Below are 14,729 nucleotides of genomic sequence, written 5' to 3' on the forward strand. Positions count from 1 at the left end.
GGTTGCATGAAGTTTCATATTTGTCTTGATCAAACTGGAAGTGTGTCTCCCTGGTTTGAGCGTATGGGACTGCTACTGTAAATTACTTCTTTGTGTTTTACTTTTTGAATACAGGACGGAGAGCTACCAGAACCATCTTGTGGGATTCAGTGTGGTTCACATTGCATGATGCATCTATAGGGGATCAGTTTTAAGCAGTAAATAACGTGGATCATGAGCAAATTATATATTTTTTAATCATAAACTGAGGCTTGACAAAAGCAGTAACATATTGGAGATGTTATTGAATTGATGAAAAATAAAGTACATTTGTTGAGCATGCTCTTAGGAAAATAATTAACATTTTTACAGCCTGCAATGAATAAACATATTTAATCTACAACTTCATTACATTACAACTCTGCATATTTGCAATTAGAATTTCTGTACCATTTTTATAGATTCAATATTATACAGTTTTTCCGTGGAATGTTTTTTAGCCTTAAAGAAGCAATATGATGTACAAATAGCTCCAAACACTGCAACAATCAGGAGAGCAAATGTGGTGGTGAGTCCGGTCTCAGCATCACCGGTAGAGAGCGTCATACCCAGGAAGCTCACAGTGTTGTCAGAGGGAACCGGTGCACTTGTTGCTGTAGAAAGGACACATATTAATAATAGTAACTGTAAATTTAAACCATAATTGTTTTTCACATCTTAAATGTGGAAACAGAAAAATCTACTGGTTCACAAAATCTGAACTTCTACTATCACTGAATGTTGTTTTCTATGAAAAAAATAGTGATATGTCGGGGGGGGAAAAAGCGTACTCGCTTTCATGCTAAGAGCTAGATGAGAAGATCAATACCACTCTGTTGTGTCTGTCCTTTAAATATCAAGCTACAGACAGCAGACAGTTAACTTAAGCTTAGCATAAAGACTGAGAGCATGAGGAAGCAGCTAGCCTGGCTCTGTCCGTAAGCAACAGACCTCTAAAGGTCACTAATATTAACACACTACATCTCTTGTTTAAAAGAGATCCATTTTAAAGGGATAGTTTGGGCGTTTTGAAGTGGGGTTGTATGAGGTACTTATCCATAGTCAGTGTGTTACCTACAGTAGATGACGGTCGGCACGCCCCCAGTTAGGAGAACAGACAAGAGTACCGACACGGGAGCAAAGCAATGTACTGCTGTGGACGTGGGCAGCAGCAAAACATATTTTAGCTACCTGAAAGAAAGGCTCACCTAAAAACAATCAATATCAGTTTAAGTGTGCGCTACATTTAGAATATTTTCCGATGGGGAACTGAACTGAAAATGAAACTTACCTACACTGATTTTGTCAACGGAGTCTGGTGGCTTTGAAGAGAGCATTGATAAGTTTCACTTTCAATTCAGTTCCCCATCGGAAAGGAGAAGGAAAGGGCTGTCTGACGCAAGATAAAGCTTTGAAAATATTCTAAATATAACGTACACTTAAACGGATATTGATTTTTTTTTATGAGTCTTTTAGGTGGCTAAATTTTATTTTGCTGCTGGCCCCGTCCACAGCAGTACATTGCTTTGCTCCGGTGCTGGTACTCCAGTCTGTTTCTCCAAACCGGGGGCGTGCCGACCACCATCTATCTGTAGGTAATACACTGACTATGGATAGGTACTGCATACAACCCCGCTTCAAAACACCCAAACTACCCCTATATTTAGTGCTTGGTTGGTGGATGCATCAATTTACCTTCAGGCTCGGTGTTCAAGCACTCATGGGGTCCCAAGGCGGGGTCTGGAAACCCGTTGCAGTTGATGATGGTGGAGTAGAGGGTAACAGAAGTCTTGGCCACTCGAGGTAATTTAGGGTCTGAGTGATTGACGTAGAAAAGACCAAATCTCTCTGAAAAGCCAGTGGCCCACTCTAGGTTGTCCATCAGTGACCACGCTGTGTAACCACGGATATCCACGTGATCCAGCAAGTAAGCTGGGAAAAGAAAATGAACACCTTTAGGAATGCAAATCCACTCTAAATGATTGTTTTATGAACTAGAAATTCAGTATCTTGGTTTGAACATGAACATTATTCTGTGAAACAGCAAAATTACTATGAACCATTATACATTGATTATTACTTTACATGAGATTTTGCCAATTGTCTCTATTAAAAATATACGATGGAAGTAGTCGTCGGATACCTTTCAGCGCCTGGTTGATGTATTTTTCATAGTAGTAGCTCCTATGAAGATCATTTAGGTCAATAGGCCCCCGCTCTGACATGCCATTTTCTGTGATGATAATAGGTGGATTTCCATACTCCTCCTTAATGAAGTTTAATATCCTGCGGAATCCAAACGGTGAGACCTTCAGCCAGGATGAGCCTGAATCCAGCCAGGTACGATCAGCAATTGTTCCTGCACCCCTTGAGAAGATCAAATCAGGGAAATGGTTTTATTTCACAGCTCACCACCATGTGATAATGTATAACTTGCTTCTCCCACCTGGCTCCTGTTGGTACTTGCTTACCTATCGGCATCATAGTGCTGAAGGTCTCCATAGTTCACAGGGAAAGCAAGCACAGTGGTGTAATGGTTGAACCCAAAATAATCATAGGTCCCCTTAATCCTCTTGATCTCCTCAGGAGTGAACTCAGGCAGCCTGGAGAGATTGTATTGACATAATTAAATGTACCCAATGAATGTAAATCAATTTTTCATGATTTCACTTTCAGGCTTTAATGTTGGTTTTAATAATACCGAGATTTAAGCAGACCAGCAGCTAAGCTTCGCTCTCGAATGATTGTCTTCATCATGTTGCTGTAGTCTCCATTAAATACGGGATGGGCAAACCAGCCAATATAGAACTGCACAAGGAGACACACAACTGCCATTAGATACCTAATAAACTATTTCCACATAAAATGTGCATGCAATTGAAGAATCTACAAACAATAAGGCCCGTAAAAGAATTTCCTTTTTTGTTTTTTAAAGTACCTGCACCACACGTCTTGCGGCATCAATGTCCTCCTGCTTGTAGGGATTTCTAGGTTCTGACCAGTCAGAGTTGATGGTGATGGAGATAATTCCTTTCTGTTCGGCCCGGTACGTGTCATTGTAGAGATGCCAGGCCTCAGCGTGAGATTTAAGCAGATTGTGACCCACAATGTAGGGCAGAGTGCCTGGTCGGAAACTGATCCCTGGACACGCACAAGGAGTAACAGACACATTTTCTAGTTTGTTTAGCTATATGACTTTTATCATTGTGGTTTAGAAAGGTCGAGATTAAGGATTGGTTTTAAAAAAACACTTCATGACCATGCAATACTGTTTTGGTAAAATTTCCCTTTTTAACCTGTTTTCACACCAAACAAGTGAGCATACATTAATGTGAGGTAGAGTGTGAGATGAAGAGTATTACGTAAAGGCATACCTGGGGCAGCTGCTCCGTAGCCATGGCCCACGTTGGCTATATTGTACGGCTCATTAATGGTGATCCAGAATTTCACTTTGTGGCCAAGACGGCTGAAGATGAGGTCAGCGTAATCCCTGAATTTGACAATAATAGTCTCATTCTCCCAGCCCCCAAGGTCCTGCAGAGCTTGTGGAAGGTCCCAGTGGTAGAGAGTGATCTAACAACAAAGGAAAAACGGAATTAACCAACTTTCCATTGCAAATAACTTCTTGAGACGCTGGCAAGAATTACACATAGCCTACATGAGGTTGAATGTTTGCTGCGAGCAGTGCATCCACCAGTCTGTGGTAGTAGCCGAGTCCAGCCTCATTGACGTGCTCGGTGGTGCCATCAGGAAGCAACCTTGGCCAGGATATGGAGAAACGATAATGGGTCACCTTAAGTTGCTTCAATATAGCGACGTCCTCCTCTACTTTATTGTAACTGTTGCAGGCTATGTCGCCGTTGTCATCATTGAACACTCGGAGAGGAGTGTGAGCAAACTTGTCCCAGATGCTGAGACCTTTTCCATCTGCTCTCCATCCCCCTTCAATCTGGAGACAGCAAATGTAAAACAGATATTACATAGAAAAAAAAAAAAAAAAAAGAGTAATATGTGCAATTCCCTGATCCAGAATTAATGAAGGGGCTTCATCTAAACCTGGTACCTGGTACGATGCAGTTGCAGTACTCCAAATAAAATCTTTGCGGAAATGTCCATGAATTAGCTTCTCATCATCTGGTGTAGGGAAACCATTATTCTTTATGAGTTGGTAGTAGAAATGAGCTGAGTACTTGGGTGTCCTTGGCCGGTTCGGGTTGGTGAAGTCCACATGGTGCAGCCCAAATCCAACTTTGTACCCATTAAGCCACTCAAAAGAATCCATGAGAGATGTTGCTATGTATCCTTTCACCTTCACACCATCAAGGTCAGATGCTGTGATTAAAACATACACACACAAATAAACGATCAATACTAAAAATCTAAACAGTCATGACAATCATATTTATCTTAACAAGTGCTTATGTCTGTGAACCTTTCAGAGCCTCGTCAACATAGGTCTTGTAATAAAATATTCTGGCAGAGTCATCCCAAGTTGTCTTAATGTCTGTAGCTACTCCATTCTCAGTGATGTAAATCTCTGGATCTCCATACTCCTCTTTGATCCAGTTGAGGAGTCTTCTCAAGCCCCATGCTACAGCCCTCTGGTTACTGATGGCAGTAGTTGGTGAATCATCCTCCTCTTCTTCTGACAAGTCCCGGTCATATTCATAAGATTGAGGGGAAAGCCTCAATGTAGCATGGCGTGCAATCTTTGTCGTGTAATGATTTACACAGAACATGTCAGCAGTTCCCTTGATGAAGCTCTTTTCTTCTTCAGTGAAGGCAGGTAGTCTTGTCTCTGAAAGACCTTGGAGTTCACTCTTGTTTCCAACTTGCCACTTCATCGCATCAGGGTAGTCACCATTCTTGAAAATGGGGTGTGCAAACCAACCCAGTTGGAACTGCAGAGCGCGGTCAGCAGCCAGCACTTCACGGGGAACATTAACATCTTTAGGTTCAATCCAATCAGCATTGAGGGCAATGGATACTAGACCACCTTGGGATTTGCGATACTTATCATCGTATGTGTGGTATGCGGTGGCGTGTGCTTTTATAAGGTTGTGTGCAACTCTGTATGGTGCAATCCCTGGAATCTTAACATTTGGTGGGATCTGTCCACGTCCATATCCTAACCACGCAATTGTGTGAGGCTGGTTGAAGGTCATCCAAAATGTCACTCTGTCGCCAAAGGTGGCAAAGCAGAAGTCACAAAAGTCATTAAACATGTTGATCATCTCTACATTGTCCCAGCCACCGAGGTCTTGCAAAGCTTGAGGAAGGTCCCAGTGGTAGAGTGTCACCATGGGCGTGATGTTATATGCTAGGAGGCCATCAATGAGTCTATTGTAGTAGTCAACACCTTTCTGGTTCAGGGATGTACGCCGACCATCGGGAAAGATCCTGGACCAGGACAAAGAGAATCTGTATGACTTCACACTCAGAGCTCGCAGCATGTAGAAGTCTTCTTCAAGCCTGTGGTAGCTGTCACAGGCCACATCTCCATTGGCATTAGCAGGAATACTGCCCGGTTTGTGGGTGAATGTATCCCAGATGCTGGGCCCCTTCCCATCAGCATTCCAGCCACCTTCAATCTGGTAAGCTGAAGATGATACTCCCCAGCTGAAGCCTTGAGGGAAAGTGCCGTAGTGGTAGATTTTTCTCTGGAATTTCGACTGATGTGAGAATTTTTCCCAGACAACCTTTGATTTAGATGGAACCTCTGACGGTGATAAAGCAGTTGGACGGCGGGTGAGTTGTATCTCTGCCCCTTTAAAAACATCCCCTTTGTGTGAACCAAATCCATTTTGCTTGATAACCTGAGTGTAGAAATATGCTGATTGCTTTGGGGTTCTTGGTCTGTCTGCATCTTCAAAGTCAACATGGTGGAGACCAAATCTTTGGCTGTAGCCTTGTTTTCCCTCAAATCCATCCATGAGTGACTGCACTGTGAATCGCTGCACATCCACTTCATCTAAGGATATTGCTACAAAATGGACAAAAACAATAGCACATTAAAATTATTTCAACACTTTGTAAATGGTGCTGTCCTATCAGAGAAATTCCAGACACTAACCTTTCAGGGCCTCGTTGATGTAACTCTTCATGTACTCTATTCTACTGGTGTCATTGAGAGTGTCCCCACTCTCCTCAGTAGGCATACCATTCCCAGTTATGTGGATAGGTACTTTAGTAACATTCAGGTATTCTGTGGAAATGTAGTTTAGAAGCCTTCTAAGTCCCCAAGGTGTAGAATAGATCCAGTCAGAAGCTGTAGAGGACCATGACGGGTCTACATGTGCCTGGAAGTTGCCTACCCCCTGAGGACCAGGGGTGCAGCCACCAACACTGTTGTTGACCAACCGGGAGGTATAATGGTTTAATCCCAAAAAGTCAGCTGTTCCACGTATCCTCTGGCTCTCTTCAGCAGTGAAAACAGGAAGTCTTGCAGGCTCAGAGTGGGGACACTCATTTCTTTTCTGTTCAATCTGAGTCTTGAGTGTTGAAGGATAATCTCCATCTACAAAGATGGGATGTGCAAACCAGCCCAACATGAACTGCAGGTAGCGATCTGCAGCTGCTATGTCTTCAGGTCTGGAGGGGTCCATGGGCTCAGCCCAGTCAGAGTTCAATGCAATGCCCACTTTCCCTCCTTGCGTCTTCCTGTATTTGTCATTGTAGATATGCCAGGCCTCAGCATGGGACTTGAGCATATTGTGAGTGGCCTGCAAAGATTAAAGAACCGGTGAGGTAAATGTACAAGAATGAAAATGAAACAGTGTATATTTACATTATAGTAAGACCATTGCTCTCACCTGATAGGAGGCAACCACATAGTCTTTTACTCCAGGGGGATGCTCACCAGTGCCATACCCAGCATGGCTCACCACCCAGGGGCTACTGAATGTGTTCCAGGTCTTGACCCTGTCTCCAAACCTGGAGAAGCAGTTGTCTGCATAGTCCTTGAAGGATTCAACAATGGAAGCGTTGGTCCATCCACCATTGTCCTGGAGTGCCTGGGGCAGATCCCAGTGGTGGAGAGTGACAACAGGTTGGATGCCAGATTCAATGAGAGTATTGATCAGCTTGTCATAGTAGAGAGCCCCTTTCTCTGATTGGCTGCCCCGGTGGCCTGAGGGGAAAATACGGGCCCAGGAGATGGAAAACTGGTAGGTGTTGACTTGAAGACCTCGCAGGAGGTAGACATCATAATCCACCTTGTGGTAACTGTCACAAGCTTGATCAGCTGTCTGATTCGCAAAGGCTAGGCTGTCATGACCAAAACGGTCCCAAATGGTCTCTCCCTTCCCACCTTCCAACCAGTCTCCCTCAACCTTGAAGGACTCGCTGGAGGTGGCCCATTGGAAACCAGAGGGGAACGATTGGTTGAGGAAAAGATCTCGTTCTGTTGAGGTCTGGGCCCCAAAGTTATTCCACACATTCTGATAACTGTTTCTAAATGATTTAATTACATTGTAGTCTGAAATACCATGACTGTTGGAAAAGAGAGGGACATAAACCAATGTAAACATACAGGAAAACGATTTGTCAGTACATATGAAACTGTGCATTTCACCAAGATAAACTGTTACCTGGTTTGGAAGTCCTCCATGTCCAGCTTACCCAACATATCCATCATGTCACATCCTACAATATTCAGGTCCTTGTTGTTCAATAAGGCTGTGATGGGTGCAAGACAAAGTTACTAACATATTTGACCAACACTACGTGTAGTAGCCTATAGTAGTGACCATATTCACCATTTTAGTTTAGTGCGTTAGCATGCTAACATTTGCTAATTGGCACTAAGTTCAAAGTACAGCTGAGGCTGATGGGAATGTCATTAGTTTGGCAGGTATTTGGCTATAAGCTGAAGTATTGGACAAAATGAGATTTTGACCTGAGGATGGCACGAGTTGAAAAGTTAAAGGACCAAAGTTATAACAATTCACCCCAAAGGGGACATCGATGTTTATACCAAATGTCATGCCAATCCGTCCGATAGTTGCTTATATATTTCACTCAAAACCACAAATATGAACCTCATGGTGGTGGTAGAGAAAAAGCTAGAGGATCACCATTGTCAGTAGGATGCATCCTCCGGGCACTGTGAATCTTTATACAAAATGTAATGTCAATCCGAGTGATAGTTGTTAAGCTATTTCAGTCCGAACCAAAGTGGTGGACTGACTGACCTGGCCATCCCTAGAGCCATGCCAGCATGGCTAAAAACTGTTGACATCCATCAATATTTGGTTGATATGTTTGCTTAAAGGGACTGTTTGTAACTTCTTACACGTATAAATCGGCCGGTGTCTAATGCGGTGTCTTTGTAACCTCTTTCACTTACACTCTTATAAATCATTGCGGGTCGGTGTTTCCCATGCGCAGTCGCGTGTGGCTACACTGTTCCAACACAAACTACACGGAAGCACCAAAACTGCAAAGTTCTATCTAGTGAAGCCCGTCTTGCAAAACAGTGTCAACTCTTCCTGCTTCAGCCTTTTGACCGCGGTCAGAAGACACAGGGGAGACTGTAGCTTTGGTCTCCAGGACCGGAGTCCTTGCTGTGTCTGCTCCGCTGCCTGCCTGCCTTCACTCACACACACCGCGCTCGTTCTCACTCGCTCCACTTCTCACGTGCATGCGCGCACACTACACACTGCAGAAGACGGGAGTTTGAAGCAGGAAACAGGATCAGCATTGATTCATGGAGAGACCTTCGTCTGGTCAGCTAACATTACTGCCAAGCAGCTGAAATATAGAGTGATATTGTGCTTTTAGCTGACGTGTGTCGCCTCACTGTTTTGATCGATGCTCGTTCATGTCTATGAAGAGCAAGCACAAGCGCGGGTGCGTGCAACAGGATGCTGACTTAACGGCCACAGGTGTCGCTGTTAACAAGCAATTTCTGATTCTTACACAGAGTCCCTTTAAACTACAACAAATACTCCAGGTATCTGCTTTAAATCCTACATTTTTCATTTAATTTAAATGACTGCTAAAACTATGTATTGCCTGCTAAACACATTGAGTTGTGTTTTATGCATTAACTTATGAATAGAAAAGCAAGCGCTTTTCCTTGTAAAATCACCAAATGATAACACTCCCAATTGCACTCCCTTGATTATTGTACTGTAAAAGTTTATGATATTGCCTATTTACAACAGGCTAGCCTTAATCTGTCTGGTCAGTAAAAACACAGAGGACTGGTTCAGAACATGTTGGAAATTTGCTGCAAATTTTTAACTTTATGCACAATGCACATACTCTAGCGGTATAAGAACCACTGGTGTATTTATCAATTTCAAAAGAGTGGTCACTTTTAGAGTGAAGGGACTCTATGTAAGAATCAGAAATTGCTTGTTAACAGCGACACCTGTGGCCGTTAAGTCAACTAAAGTCAGCTTCCTGTTGCTCGCGCTCGTGCTCGCTCCACATAGACATGAACGAGCATCGATCAAAACAGTGACGCGACACACGTCAGCTAAAACCACAATATCACTCTATATTTCAGCTGCTTGGCAGTAATGTTAGCTGACCCCGGTCAGAAGGAACAGGGGAGACACTGGAGTTTTGGTCAGAGACGATAACGTTACTCGCTCCGGAGCCCCGTCACTTCACTCAGCAGCAGGAAACAACACGGGAAACCTCTGTTGGTCTGGAGGAGCTGCAGCATTTATTTCTGCACAAACGTCCACTGTACATTCACTAGATATTCTCAGAGCTAAACTAACTCTTCTGCAGGGTGTAATGTGCCGCATGCACGTGAGAGGTGGAGCGAAAGAGCGAGAAAGAGCGCGGTGTGTGAGTGAAGGCAGGCAGAGGAGGAGAGGAGCAGAGGAGCAGAGGAGCAGAGTACAGCAGAGACTCCGGTCCTGGAGACCAAGACTATGGTCTCCCCTGTGTCTTCTGGCAGCGGTCGGGAGGCTGGAGCAGGATTAGTTGACACTGTTTCACAGACGGGCTCCACTAGATATAACTGTGCGGTTTTGGTGCTTCCGTGTAGTTTGTGTTGGAACAGCATAGCCACACGCGAGCGCGCATGGGAAACACCGACCCGCAATGATTTATAAGAGTGTAAGAAGTTACAAACAGTACCTTTAATTTCATGTGTATATTTCCTGTTGTAACTGCATTTTGGATTAGTTCACAAAGCACAAAATCATATAAGCTTATAATAAATAATATAGTTTAATTTGGGAGTGACAATGTTGTTCCATAGAGAAAGAGAGGCAGTGGCAATAAGAAATCGGCCCTATTAGTCTGAATTAGTATATAAATATACTAATCAGGTAGTATTTTCCTGAAAGTAATACTACTTAAAAAAGGTCCTGCTGTTTCTTGGTATTCATTGTTAAATATTTTAATTTTATACGTAGAACATTGGATAACAGAGTAATATTAAGTCAGCTATGACGACACTTACCTTGTAAGAAATTGCCAAGAAGCTGGTATTGACTGTATGGACAACCATGAGCAGTCATCTCATATATCAGGATAGGCAGGTCCCCACTGGACATCTACAACATAACATGCATGTGGCTGCGGTGTTAAAAGTAATACAAAATATGAAATACAACGTGAAAAGAAACACCTTTTAATGTTCACTGTACCTGTAAGCTGCTCAGCTCCTTTGCAAAGTTTGATGCAGAGGCACAGTTATAGTCAATGTGCACTGACACGAAATCCATCTGTTGAAAATAGGAGATACAGCATGGTATGTTATCCCACTCATGTCTATTAATGAAAAAGAATTGTTCCTTGTTTTAGTTTTATTGCCATAGTGATTACATTGATGCACCATTAAATACACCCAAATGATTGTGATCTACTTTATACACCTATTGTGAAATAGGTGTACACTAATGTTATCCGAAAGGTTTGTTGTTTTGTGATGAATGTGTGTAAGAGAGCAGATAAAGGCAGGGGCAACCAGTTGCTGACACATAATCTTTGAACACTTATTGTCAAAGAGTTAAGATAAGGAGAGGTATAAAACAATTTGAAAGGCTGACAACACACTTTGGAGAAATCGTGATAATCAATAATTAATCACACATTTCTTATGTGTTCAAAATGTACCTTAAAGGGAGTTTTGTCAAGTATTTAATACTCTTATCAACATTGGAGTGAGCTGCTTTATGCAAATGTATGTATATATTTATTACTGGAAATCAATTAACAACACAAAACAATGACAGATATTGTCCAGAAACCCTCACAGGTACTGCATTTAGCATAAAACAATATGCTCAAATCATAACATGGCAAACTGCAGCCCAACAGGCAACAACAGCTGTCAGTGTGTCAGTGTGCTGACTTGACTATGACTTGCCCCAAACTGCATGTGATTATCATAAAGTGGGCATGTCTGTAAAGGAGAGACTCGTGGGTACCCATAGAACACATTTTCAGGTCAAGGGACTAAATTTAGCGTAAGCTTGGAGCGTTTTATAGCCTCCCTCGCGACACGTAAGTATGACATGGTTGGTAACAACGTCCATGATTGAATTTCTTAGGTTTTGTAATTTCATATGAAACCAGTATCTTCACTCTAGCTTTAAAACTGAGCCGCTACAACCTAAAAATCACAAGTTGCGTTAATGCGTTAAAGAAATTAGTGCCGTTAAAACAAATTTGCGTCAACGCATTTCCCGTAAAATTTCTTGTAAAAACGATGTTGAAAATGACTAACTCTATCTTTTTATGCTGATTTACTGTTTTCAAAGGGTTTTCCTTTGGAACCTCATAGCAATAGCACCGGAAGCCAATTATATAAAGAAAGAAGAAGTTTAACAGATGCATAAGAGAACAGAGGATGCAGCTTACTGTGGTTGAACCTTTGATTTGGGGAAGAATTGCAACATCACTGGCTCTCAACCCAATTGACAGACGTCTCCCTGTGAATATGGAAGCACGAACACTGTTTACACTTTTTCACTGAGGATATTTTGACAAATCACAGGTGTAAATCTTTACATGAATGATGGCTGAATTTCATTTAGCTACATATAACAGTAACGTTATTTACAGACACCTTTGATTTTCCTACTATGACGAATCTCCGAAAAAAGCCCATTGGGCACAGCTGTACAGTGAAATGCGTGCTTAGAGGATTTTATTGATCTCACTTGGATTGACTATTGAGATAAGCACGGTAATTTACACATGTAATCTGTGCCATAAATAATGAGGTGAAGAGTTTCAGATGGAAAAAAAGATTATCAGTTGGTCATAAAGTCATAATTTTTACAAGTTATTTCTCAAAATACACTGAGTGGAATGTGTGCAAACTTATAAATATCTTGGGACAATTATTGACTCAAAGCTGAACTTTGAAGCTAATGGTGAAGCCGTGTGCAAAAAGGGGCACTAGCGTCTGTTTTGCTTGAGGAAACTGAACTACTATTCCCACATTGACAAAACCATAATGACCTTATTTTAATGTGCTTTTATTGAATCAATCTTTTTCTTTGCTGTCATGGTTTGGAAACGTATCTTTAAAGAACTGAAGTGATCTGAATCAGATCGTGAAATGATCTAGTAGGCTGATTAGTGAGTCACTGCTTAAAGCAGCTGTGGGTAGAAATGAAGCAAATATGATTAATAAATGGGTCACTATATCCGGACAGTGGTGCATGAGACAGGTAATCTGAAAATAATCATGTGCCTCTGTGTCCTCCGGTGTCCTCCGGTGCTACTAATGGCATTTGCAAGATTTCACAGACCGGAGGAAAACAACCAATCAGAACCGAGCTGGAGCCTTGCCGTCTCTGAGCGCTGTCAATCACTCACAAACTCTGATCAAATGGTCAAACTAGGCAGCGCTGATCAAATATGAATCAATATTCTGTTAGTGTAATGCCTATTGAGTTTGTGTCTCGGCAGCCATGTTGAGATCAGTTGAGGAAATACCAAGCACCGCCCACCAGCATAGCCAATAGGAACGCTCTCTCTCTGAAATGACCTGTGATTGGCCAAGATTTGTTAAAGTCTGAAAACAGAGCCATGAGGAGGAGCAGAAGTCTAGTTTTCTCTCAGAGCACTTGATTTACAATATGCTGAAAGGTTATTATGGGATTTTTGCCCAATGATGCCAAAAATATAGTGCCTACTGAGGCTTTAACCCAAGGTCTCTGTACATCACACAGTTCCAGTGGATAACCAGCACCATTTGAAATGATCACTCTCACCCTTAGCACAGTAAATTTCAGCTTCTTCCTTCCGGACGGAGGTTTAGTGCTCCAAGGTGTAGAACAAAGCGGTATAAAAATAGCTTTGCTCCAGCAGCCATCACTCAGATGAACAAGTGTACAGATGTACAGATGCTATAGAAGCAAGGCTTGCTTTTTTATATTTATTCCTTGTATTTTAGTGGTTTTAGTAGTCAGTGGAGCCTTGAGCCTTTTTTTTATCATGTTTGTCTATTGTCTGTTTGTAAAATGTGTGTATCACGATGGATACCTTGTCTTTTTGCTGCAAACCAAATGTACCTACAAATACAGTAACCTGAACCTGAACCTGAAAAGAAAATATATTACTTATTAGTGATTACACTATGTTTTAAATGATTAAAGGTGATGAGACATCATTTATATTCTATTTAACGATTAAAACATAGTAACAAATGACCAATCCTGCAAACAGGAGCTAAATCAACCAATCATATCATTAAGCTTCTCCTCATCCTCTATCAGTCTTACTTACCTTTGCCAGGAAACCGTTGATGGTAGAGCTGGTAAATGTTCTTGTTGAGCTGGAGGATATTTTGCAGAGGACCGGGAGCACCTGCAGGCTGCGCGTCACGCCGAACATGATCCAACTCGCTCAGTGTCACCCATGAGTCTGCCAGTGCTCCAAACTCCTGGAAGGCAAACTCTGCATACTGCTGAAACACCTCTAGCAGCTCCTGGCTCTCCCAGCCTCCATACCTTGATCTCAGAGTGTCTGGCATTGTGGATCCATGAAGGACGACCAGAGGCTGCAGGCCCACCTCCAGCAGCTGTTTCAGCAGAGTCTGGTAACAGGTAACCACAGCCTGCTGCGGTTGGCTGGGGAGGCCTGTAGGTAGGAGTTGAGCCCATGACAGCGGCACTTTGAAGTGGGTCACCCCTCTGCTCTGGAGGTACTCAAAGTAGTGTTTAGAGCCTGGAGGAATGGGATGACTGCAGTCAAATGCATCATTCACCGCGCTGCCGGAGCTTCTCCCCGGCTGCTTTGTCAGAGGGCCTGCAACAAGCACAAAGTCCTCCTGTCCATTCACCTCACTGCTCCGGCATCCATACAGACAAAACACATACAGAAATGCAACCCACAATAGGTACTTCATTCTGGCTTTGAAAAAGATGGACTGATATTATCCACTGATAGACAAGCTCCTTAAAGCAACTCTGTTTTCTTCTTATTGCATTGTTACACAATTAAACGATGGATATCACATCCAAGTGGTGGAAATTACAGTGTTTTATTGCAGCTGTGTGATACGGTCAGAAAGACTCTGGACTCGCACATGTCAAATGATAGCATGCATCCCTGTCTTGTACTCATGTTTAAAGACCATGTAGTTTCAACATGCTTTGGAAAATGTTGTATGTTTCTTTAATAGCATGCAGGTAAAGTCTGAGAGAGAATATAAGCTGTTAGATTTGAACCCACATGTGTCAGATATACATCTCAACAGCCAAAGTACGTTCAAAATAGTGACAGTTTTG

The 14,729-nt window shown here is 42.4% G+C and overlaps 1 protein-coding gene across 2 annotated transcripts; it reads right to left on the bottom strand.

Annotated features, from left to right (window-relative positions):
* Window positions 1-218: 218 nt before the first annotated feature.
* On the bottom strand, window positions 219-14,436 carry LOC141782121 (lactase/phlorizin hydrolase-like). Of its 2 annotated transcripts, none has more exons than XR_012597048.1 (17): window positions 13,726-14,436; window positions 11,848-11,918; window positions 10,632-10,709; window positions 10,445-10,538; window positions 7,608-7,695; window positions 6,831-7,509; window positions 6,092-6,740; window positions 4,451-6,001; window positions 4,082-4,350; window positions 3,677-3,967; window positions 3,393-3,591; window positions 2,957-3,159; window positions 2,720-2,826; window positions 2,482-2,621; window positions 2,162-2,377; window positions 1,714-1,950; window positions 219-632 (listed from the first exon to the last, which is right to left on the bottom strand). XR_012597048.1 is itself a non-coding variant. In XM_074658163.1 (17 exons), exons 1-17 carry the CDS (start codon window positions 14,345-14,347, stop codon window positions 415-417), a joined length of 5,712 nt encoding a protein of 1,903 aa, XP_074514264.1. In that variant the 5' UTR covers window positions 14,348-14,436; the 3' UTR covers window positions 219-414. The 2 variants fall into 2 exon arrangements, 1 of the variants encoding a protein (XP_074514264.1); XM_074658163.1 differs by having other exon boundaries at window positions 2,162-2,385; window positions 2,490-2,621.
* Between the last annotated feature and the right edge of the window lie 293 nt (window positions 14,437-14,729).

This window comes from Sebastes fasciatus, chromosome 14 (assembly GCF_043250625.1).
Source record: "Sebastes fasciatus isolate fSebFas1 chromosome 14, fSebFas1.pri, whole genome shotgun sequence".
Lineage (NCBI taxonomy): Eukaryota > Metazoa > Chordata > Actinopteri > Perciformes > Sebastidae > Sebastes > Sebastes fasciatus.